Source organism: Mustela lutreola, chromosome 7, assembly GCF_030435805.1.
Source record: "Mustela lutreola isolate mMusLut2 chromosome 7, mMusLut2.pri, whole genome shotgun sequence".
Taxonomy (NCBI): domain Eukaryota; kingdom Metazoa; phylum Chordata; class Mammalia; order Carnivora; family Mustelidae; genus Mustela; species Mustela lutreola.
The window spans coordinates 99,759,507-99,769,061 of record NC_081296.1 but is presented as its reverse complement, the minus strand read 5'-3'; the positions used below and the strand labels follow the sequence as shown (position 1 = coordinate 99,769,061).

The following is a 9,555-nucleotide window of genomic DNA, read 5'->3' as shown; positions in this document are numbered from 1 at the left end:
GATCATATGATAGTTGTCTTTCTCCGCTTGACTTATTTCGCTAAGCATGATACGCTCTAGTTCCATCCATGTTGTCGCAAATGGCCAGATTTCATTTCTTTTGATGGCTGCATAGTATTCCATTGTGTATATATACCACATCTTCTTGATCCATTCATCTGTTGATGGACATCTAGGTTCTTTCCATAGTTTGGCTATTGTGGACATTGCTGCTATAAACATTCGAGTACACGTGCCCCTTTGGATCACTACGTTTGTATCTTTAGGGTAAATGCCCAATAGTGCAATTGCTGGGTCATAGGGCAGTTCTATTTTCAACATTTTGAGGAACCTCCATGCTGTTTTCCAGAGAGGTTGCACCAGCTTGCATTCCCACCAACAGTGTAGGAGGGTTCCCCTTTCTCCGCATCCTCGCCAGCATCTGTCATTTCCTGACTTGTTGATTTTAGCCATTCTGACTGGTGTGAAGTGATATCGCATTGTGGTTTTGATTTGTATTTCCCTGGTGCCAAGTGATATGGAGCACTTTTTCATGTGTCTGTTGGCCATCTGGATGTCTTCTTTGCAGAAATGTCTGCTCATGTCCTCTGCCCATTTCTTGATTGGATTATTTGTTCTTTGGGTGTTGAGTTTGCTAAGTTCTTTATAGATTCTGGACACTAGTCCTTTATCTGATATGTCGTTTGCAAATATCTTCTCCCATTCTGTCAGTTGTCTTTTGATTTTGTGAACTGTTTCCTTTGCTGTGCAAAAGTTTTGATCTTGATGAAGTCCCAATAGTTCATTTTTGCCCTTGCTTCCCTTGCCTTTGGCGTTGTTCCTAGGAAGATGTTGCTGCGGATGAGGTCAAAGAGGTTGCTGCCTGTGTTCTCCTCAAGGATTTTGATGGATTCCTTTCGCACATTGAGGTCCTTCATCCATTTTGAGTCTATTTTTGTGTGTGGTGTAAGGAAATGGTCCAATTTCATTTTTCTGCATGTGGCTGTCCAATTTTCCCAGCACCATTTATTGAAGAGGCTGTCTTTTTTCCATTGGACATTCTTTCCTGCTTTGTCGAAGATTAGTTGACCATAGAGTTGAGAGTCTATTTCTGGGCTCTCTATTCTGTTCCATTGATCTATGGGTCTGTTTTTGTGCCAGTACCATGCTGTCTTGATGATGACAGCTTTGTAATAGAGCTTGAAGTCCGGGATTGTGATGCCACCAACGTTGGCTTTCTTTTTCAATATCCCTTTAGCTATTCGAGGTCTTTTCTGGTTCCATATAAATTTTAGAATTATTTGTTCCATTTCTTTGAAAAAGATGGATGGTACTTTGATAGGAATTGCATTAAGTGTGTAGATTGCTTTAGGTAGCATAGACATTTTCACAATATTTATTCTTCCAATCCAGGAGCGTGGAACATTTTTCCATCTCTTTGTGTCTTCCTCAATTTCTTTCATGAGTTCTTTATAGTTTTCTGAGTATAGATTCTGTGTCTCTTTGGTTAGGTTTATTCCTAGGTATCTTCTGGTTTTGTGTGCAATTGTAAATGGGATTGACTCCTTAATTTCCCTTTCTTCTGTCTTGCTGTTGGTGTAGAGAAATGCAACTGATTTCTGTGCATTGATTTTATATCCTGACACTTTACTGAATTCCTGTATAAGTTCTAGCAGTTTTGGAGTGGAGTCTTTTGGGTTTTCCACATATAGTATCATATCATCTGCGAAGAGTGATAATTTGACTTCTTCTTTGCCGATTTGGATGCCTTTAATTTCCTTTTGTTGTCTGATTGCTGAGGCTAGGACCTCTAGTACTATGTTGAATAGCAGTGGTGATAATGGACATCTCTGCCGTGTTCCTGACCTTAGTTGAAAAGCTTTCAGTTTTTCTCCATTGAGAATGATATTTGCGGTGGGTTTTTCATAGATGGCTTTGATGATATTGAGGTATGTGCCCTCTATCCCTACACTTTGAAGAGTTTTGATCAGGAAGGGATGCTGTACTTTGTCAAATGCTTTTTCAGCATCTATTGAGAGTATCATATGGTTCTTGTTCTTACTTTTATTGATGTGTTGTATCACATTGACTGATTTGCGGATGTTGAACCAACCTTGCAGCCCTGGAATAAATCCCACTTGGTCGTGGTGAATAATCTTTTTAATGTACTGTTGAATCCTATTGGCTAGTATTTTGTTGAGTATTTTCGCATCTGTGTTCATCAAGGATATTGGTCTATAGCTCTCTTTTTTGGTGGGATCCTTGTCTGGTTTTGGGATCAAGGTGATGCTGGCCTCATAAAATAAGTTTGGAAGTTTTCCTTCCATTTCTATTTTTTGGAACAGTTTTAGGAGAATAGGAATTAGTTCTTCTTTAAATGTTTGGTAGAATTCCCCCTGGAAGCCGTCTGGCCCTGGGCTTTTGTTTGTTTGGAGATTTTTAATGACTGTTTCAATCTCCTTACTGGTTATGGGTCTGTTCAGGCTTTCTATTTCTTCCTGGTTCAGTAAATTTTTAATTGATTATTTAGACATGTAATTTGCCTCTATAAATAAGCTAGTGACAAAGGCAGTTTAGTACAATACATTGGTTTATAATTAAGAATGATCAAATTCTTTATTATTTCTTGGAGGAGAAAAATATCAAATAACTAGAAATTGAAATATTTACTGATATTGAAAATTCAATGTATGTCTTAGAAGATTTGGTAAAATCTTACTTAAGTTGAGACAGCAAAGTTAATCCAGTACATGCAATTGCATAATCCAATTAATACAATGTGTTTTGACATTTATTTCTTGTTACAAATCAACCCAAAATGGTCTTTAAAGATACTCTAAAAAGTCTCAGAAACTTGATTACAAGAGACACATGAAATGTGTGACAGATGCAACTGAGACAACAGTTGAGACAACAAAGAGGTTGATAAACAACCTAATTTTCAAACTAGAACAGGTCTGATGAAAACCTGTTTTAGTTCTTTTGTAAAATGAGTACTGGTATACTCCACTTTGTTAATTCTTAGAAGATAGAGCATAGTGGAGCAGAACAGACAAAAATTAAAATGGAGCAAGTTGACGTGTAGGACAAACAACACAGTTTTTAACACATTTGTCCAATTACATTGAACAAATATTCACTGATCCGTGCCAAGAAATGGAGACTGTTTTAGGGACTGGATCAAAGAATGTGAAAGTGTTAATTTATTTGGCTAAGTTGACCTAACTACAATTATGACTAATGAATGTCAATCAAGGGTAATTATTCAATGACATTTTTATATTTCCTAGGGGCATAAAGAAATTTAAAAATATTTCTAGGTTATAATAATATAATAATATTAATAATAACATTAATAACAGTATAACATAATAATATAATATAATAATAATATAATAGTATATTATATAAGTCATAATAATAGTTTAGATGAGTTTATTTGTCTCTGTGACTACATTTTTGAAGTTTGTTTTTCTTTCTTTTAATTTTTTGTGGACCAAAGTAGAATTTTTTTTCATATCTTTTGATAAATTTTCATCTTGCTGGTAAAATTTTTGTGTGACATGTAAGTTAAAGTTTTATTTACATTCTTAATCTGTTATAATATCATTTGCCATTTGCTTAACTGGGTTTCCTCTATTTCAAGACTTCAGTTTATAGTTTTTATCTTCATTAGGTGATTTATTCCTACATGGTTATTCAGTAGCTTATAGATTTAAAAAAGCATTTTATTTCACTTGACATATCTTTAGACTTAACAGTCTCTTATTTGGAAAACTTTGGGTGGAACTACTTTCTGAAATAGTTGAAAATAAAAATATCTCAGGTTGCTTGAGAATGCAAATATGCCATATATATTAGGCTCTTGTAGGTCCTCAGTGCTAAGGATGTACGAATGGAGTTTATATGGACTGGACCTCAGAACTCAAGTTTTTTAAACAATATTCACTTTCTTCTAAATCATATATGTATACATTTTTTAAAAAGATTTATTTATTTATTTGATGGAGAGAGGGACAGAGTGCACAAACAGGGGGAGAGGCAGAGGGAGAGGGAGAGTGAGAAGCAGACTCCCCACTGAGCAGGGAGTGCAATGTGGGGCTCAATCCCAGGATCTTGAGATCATGGCCTGAGCCGAAGGCAAACGTTTAACCACCAGAGTCACCTAAGTGAAGCATGTAAGTTTACGTTTTGATAGAACATTGCCACAAACATATATCATTTGTTTTCTCCAACAATTGAAAATATGCTGCAGCATTCTGAGTTCTGCACTATAACTGTCTTTGATAGTAGTATGAAAATAACAGAATTGAAAGTTCAAAAGCATCACTTTAAACTATTGCGAATTGACATTATTGGAGTTTACTTAATGTTCTTCTGATAGACAAATGCTTTTTCAACTTGATGTTTCAAACAGTAGCTCTCTCACTTGCAGCCATTGTCTGAGTGTTTATACTAAGTTAAAATGTGCTTGGAATACCACCAATGGAATCTTGTATGGAGAATTGACTGTGAGGTCATAGAACTTTAAGAGAAACTTCTAGAAGTGAGATTAGTCATATGAGAGACTAAACAAGAAAGATGCTTACTGAGTAAGGTGGGATCCAACAAGAGTGTAGTACAGAATGCAATAATTTATGAATTGCTTTGTTCTAAGGTAGCTCAATAGAACAACACTTAATGAAGAAAGGCAAAAGTTTACCTGTCTGGTACATTTGTGATTCTTGATTATTTATTACTTGAAGAATGTTTGAAATTCACCAATTTTAGAAATGGAAGAAAGCGATGAGCCTGATCAGCCTATCTCAGCAGGGAGACAAGAAATTCGAAAGAGAAGACGACCCAGCCAACCGATGGTAGACAAATCACAGCAGACTGAAGTGACAGAGAAAAAGAAACACTTGCCTATATCACAATCATCTGGGCCTAAAGCTACCCTTAGTATTGGTAATATTCCTGGAACCAAAGTCAACTATGAGTCTCTCCGAGTTTCTTCTCAACTTCAGCAAACTTGGACAAAGAGAAAGCGTGTACAGGATATGACTGATAAATCTCTGCAAACAGATGCAACTGTAGAAGAGAAAAAAGAAGAAATCAAGTCAGTTGGTGAAACAGTGGTACCTGAAGAAAAGCCAGCTGCTGTTGAAGAGGAAGTCCCTGAATTTCCAGAGAGTGTTCAGGAAGTAGAAATGCCACCAAGCAGACATTCAGTTCAATTCAAAATAGACAGATCTCAGCAGACCAGTTGTACTGGAGACTGGACACTGATGAACATTCTTCAAAAAGAGAAAGTGGACAAGGAACAGCAGACATACTTTAGTGAAACAGAAATAGTGGTTATTGGCAGGCCAGATAGCTCTTTTTCAAAGTCAAATGAAGTTGTGCAGGAACGTAAATCCTCAGGTAAGATTTTTCTTAGTGAACATCCAGAATTGCAACCCTCAACAAGTAAAGATGAAGCAATTGAGAAGATTGATACCAACAGATTTCTATTTAGTCAACAAAGCATAAAAAGTTTTTTGGAACTTTCAGAAGATGAGCAGTATGTTCTTGGTGAAATACAGCCTCCCTTTGCAGAAGAGATCTCTGCTGAAGTGCAACCTCCACCAGCTGGGAAAATTACAGAAGACTCCCCTCCTGAACTTAATTCTCCACCAATTGAAGAACCTCCAGCAGAAAAGAGCCCTGCTAAAGTAGAGCCCATCTTGGGTGAAGAGGCTCTTTCAGAAGGGCCTCCTGCTGAAGTTCAGTATCCAAAAATTGAAGAAGTTCCTATTGAAGTACAACTTTCCCCAGCTGAGGAGACTCCTACAGAAGAGGCCTCTGCTAAAGTAGAGTCTATCCCTGCTGAAGAGGCTTTTAAAAAAGAGGCTTATGTTGAAGTTCAGTCTCAATCAGCTGAAGAGCCTTCTACACAAGAGGCTTCAGAACTTCAGTTTTCATCAGCTGTCGAGGCCCCTGCAGAAGAGGCCCTAGCTGAAGTTTCATCTATACCAGCTGAAGAGGGCCCTGCAGAAGAGGCTCCAGCTGAAGTTCAGCCTCCACCAGCCAAGGAAGTCCCCTCTGAAGAGGCTCTAGCTCAAGTTCAGCCTCCACCAGCTGAGATGCCTCCTGACGTTCAGTCTCTACCAGCTGGAGAGACCCCTGCAGAAGAGGCTCCAGCTGAAGTTTGGTCTACATCAGCTGAAGAGAGCTCTTCAGTAGAGGCTCCTGCTGAAGTTCAGCCTCCACTAGCCAAAGAAACCCCCTCTCAAGAGGCCCCAGCTGAAGTTCAGCCTCCACCAGCTGAGGAGGGCCCTGCAGAAGAAGCCCCAGCTGAAGTTTGTCCTCTACCAGCTGAGGAGAGCCCTGCAGAAGAGGCCCCAGCTGAAGTTTGGTCTCCACCAGCTGAGGAGGGCCCTGAAGAAGAGACCCCAGATGGAATTTGGTCTCCACCAGCTGAGGAGGCTCCTGAAGAAGAGGCTGCCACTGAAGTTTGGTCTCCATCAGCTGAGGAGGGCCCTAAAGAAGAGGCCCCAGATGGAATTTGGTATCCATCAGCTGAGGAGGGCCCTAAAGAAGAGGCCCCAGATGGAATTTGGTATCCACCAGCTGAGGAGGCTCCTGAAGAAGAGGTCGCTGCTGAAGTTTTGTCTCCACCAGCTGAGGAGGGCCCTGAAGAAGAGACCCCAGATGGAATTTGGTATCCACCAGCTGAGGAGGCTCCTGAAGAAGAGGCCCCAGCTGAATTTTGGTCTCTACCAGCTGAGGAGCACCCTGCAGAAGAGGCTCCAGCTGAAATACAGTTTCTACCAGCTGAGGAGGGCCCTGCAGAAGAGGTTACAGCTGAAATTTGGTCTCCACCAGCTGAGGAGGCCCCTAAAGAAGATATCCCAGCTGAAGTTTGGTCTGCACCAGCTGGGACATCCCTTACTGAACTTCAGCATCCATCAGTTGAAGAAACTACTTTAGAAATGGTCCCTGTTGACAAACAGTTACCAGCAGCTAAAGAGGACTTTATTACACAAATCTCTGTAGAAGATGTCCCTGCTGAAGTTCAGCCTCCACCATCTGAACACGTTGCTATAAATGAGGCTTTGGTAGACCATATGTCTACCGGCTATCAATATACCCAGACAACAGATGTCCCAGTGGTAAAATTAGAATCACTGGTTTTGGAAGATCAGCAAAAACCTGAAGAGCCTTTGGAACTGGATCCTGCCCCTGAAGATTTGTCTAATATCAATAAAGAACAGGTCCCTACCTACAAAATTGAGGGAGTCCTTCATGTAGAAATAAAATAGGGGCCTCTTCCTCAGTTGTAATCAGGTCTTAACTAAGCTAGCAATCAGAAGCTAGGGGCTTCTGGACATATGCACTTTAGAAAACTATAGGCATTTGGAAGTACCTTTGAGAACAGGGAAATAAAAGGAAGTCCCAAGATGTGGACCACTGGCTGGAAAATGAACAATAAAAACTAGCAGTTTAAAACTAGTGTGTTATTTTCATTCAAATCTAGCATATATAAAATATCCATTTGGAAATGAAGTAAGTTGATGATTGAAATAATTACTTAAAATATCCTTTCTATAATAAACCCTGTTGAAAAGGGTAAAGTATATTCTATTGCTTTATTTTCTTTTCACTACATGTAGCTTGTACTGGAAAAGGCAGTTTCTTTGCTGCCATTCTCTCATCTACTTTAAATTTCTTGAGTTCTAGTCACATAGCTAAAGGTATATTTTTCTTTCTCCTCACTATAATACATAATATCACTACTTTTCCTTCTGTTTGATTCCTTCTGAGACCAGCATTTCTTTCCTGTTTTTATCCCTATTTTATTGCATATTTTACATTTCCATATCTGGATGGGGAAACAATTCCTTTGTAAAAAACCTTCATTTTAATTAAGATAGTCTAAATAAAGTATTTTATTTTTATTTTTTAAACATTTTATTTATTTGACAGAGAGAGAGACAGCAAGAGAAGGAACGCAAGTTGGGGGGGTGGGGGAGGGAGAAGCAGGTCTCCTGTAGAGCAGGGAGCCCGAGGTGACACAGCGCTTGATCGCAGGACCCTGAGATCATGGCCTGAGCTGAAGGCAGATGCTTAACAACTGAACCACCCAGGCACCACCTGGATAAAATATTTTAAAAGGTGTATAAATATAAAGAAAAATACACTTAGATGGACTTGAGGGCATATTTCTGCTTAGTTTTGTAAGGGCCTGGTTGGCCAGAGGGAGCCATTTCATTGTGGGCTTGGGTTGACCCTGTCCCTTCCAGAAGAACTTGCTTGCAGGCCCTGGATATGGGGGGCGGGCCAGGCCGGATGGAGACATCCAATCAGTGTGGCCACCCCTATTGCTGACCCAGTGTGACTGTGCAGTTTTCCCTATGTGTTGCAGTCTCATTGGCCACCTGTGTGTGGGCCGGGCTCAGCCACCTCTATAAAGGTTAGTCTGTGAGGCAGGGGAGTAGTAGTGATAGCGAGGGGGTCATTGGGAGTGTTAGGGTCTTCAGGAACATGACCAGTGAAGCCAGGGAGCGGCCATCGCTGGGAAGCGGCCTCACAGTGTGTGGTCTCTTTCCTTTGATCACGGACCCTAATAGTTTTAATTTCAACTTTGAATGTAATGAGTCAAGGTACCTGGGTGGCTCAAGTCATGATCTCAGGGTCCTGGAATCGAGCCCCACATCAGGCTCTCTGCTCAGCGAGAAGATGCTTCCCTATCTCTCTCTGCCTGCCTTTCTGCCTACTTGTGATCTCTATTTGTCAAATAAATAAATAAATAAATAAATAAATAAATAAAATCTTAAAAAAAAAAAGAATGTGACGATTCCTTTGGAAGCTTGGCTCATTTTTTGTACTCTGAAACTTGTATAAAGTTGAATGAATAAGACTTCCCTTACCTGAATTTTTGCTTTCCATAGTTTCACTTACCCATGATCAATTGCAGCCCAGAAGCATATTTTCCTTCTGATGTACCTTTCCTTGAAGGTCATTAGTAGCCTAACGCTACATCACAATGCCTACACCATTCACATCACTTCATCTCATCATGTAGGCATTTTATCCTCTCACATCAAAAGGAGAAGCGTGAGTGCAGTACAATAAGATATTTGAAAGAGAGGTAACATTCATATAATTTTTATTACAAGATATTGTTATAGTATTTCTATTGTATTGTTAGTTTTGTTATTTTCTTACTGTGCTTAATTTATAAATTAAACTTTATCATAAGTATGTATGAATAAGGAAAACAGTATACATAGGACTTGGTACTATCCACAATTTCAGGCATTCCTTGGGGATCTCTGAAGTTATCCTCTGTGGATAATGGTGGACTACTGGATAAGCTAATTTTTAAAGAGTAATTATGAATTAATATAAGATGTCTATTAATAAATCACATCTTGGTTTCTATGGGTATGGCAACTTTTGGGAAAATATTTTCTTTAGCTATAATTTAGTTGCCATACGCTGAAATAATGAGATTATTCTCTTAAAAATTTGTTAGTGTATTTCTCTGTTAAGTAAAAACTCTAGATTGATGATTCCAGACCTTTGTTAAACTTTGATGCCCTATAATTGTTA

General features: G+C 39.1%; 1 protein-coding gene across 1 annotated transcript; it reads left to right on the top strand.

Moving 5' to 3' along the window:
* Positions 1 to 4,551: 4,551 nt before the first annotated feature.
* FSCB (fibrous sheath CABYR binding protein) lies at positions 4,552 to 7,438 on the top strand. Its single transcript, XM_059179689.1, has one exon. The coding sequence runs from the start codon at positions 4,752 to 4,754 to the stop codon at positions 7,260 to 7,262; it is 2,511 nt and encodes an 836-aa protein (XP_059035672.1). The 5' UTR covers positions 4,552 to 4,751; the 3' UTR covers positions 7,263 to 7,438.
* Positions 7,439 to 9,555: the final 2,117 nt, after the last annotated feature.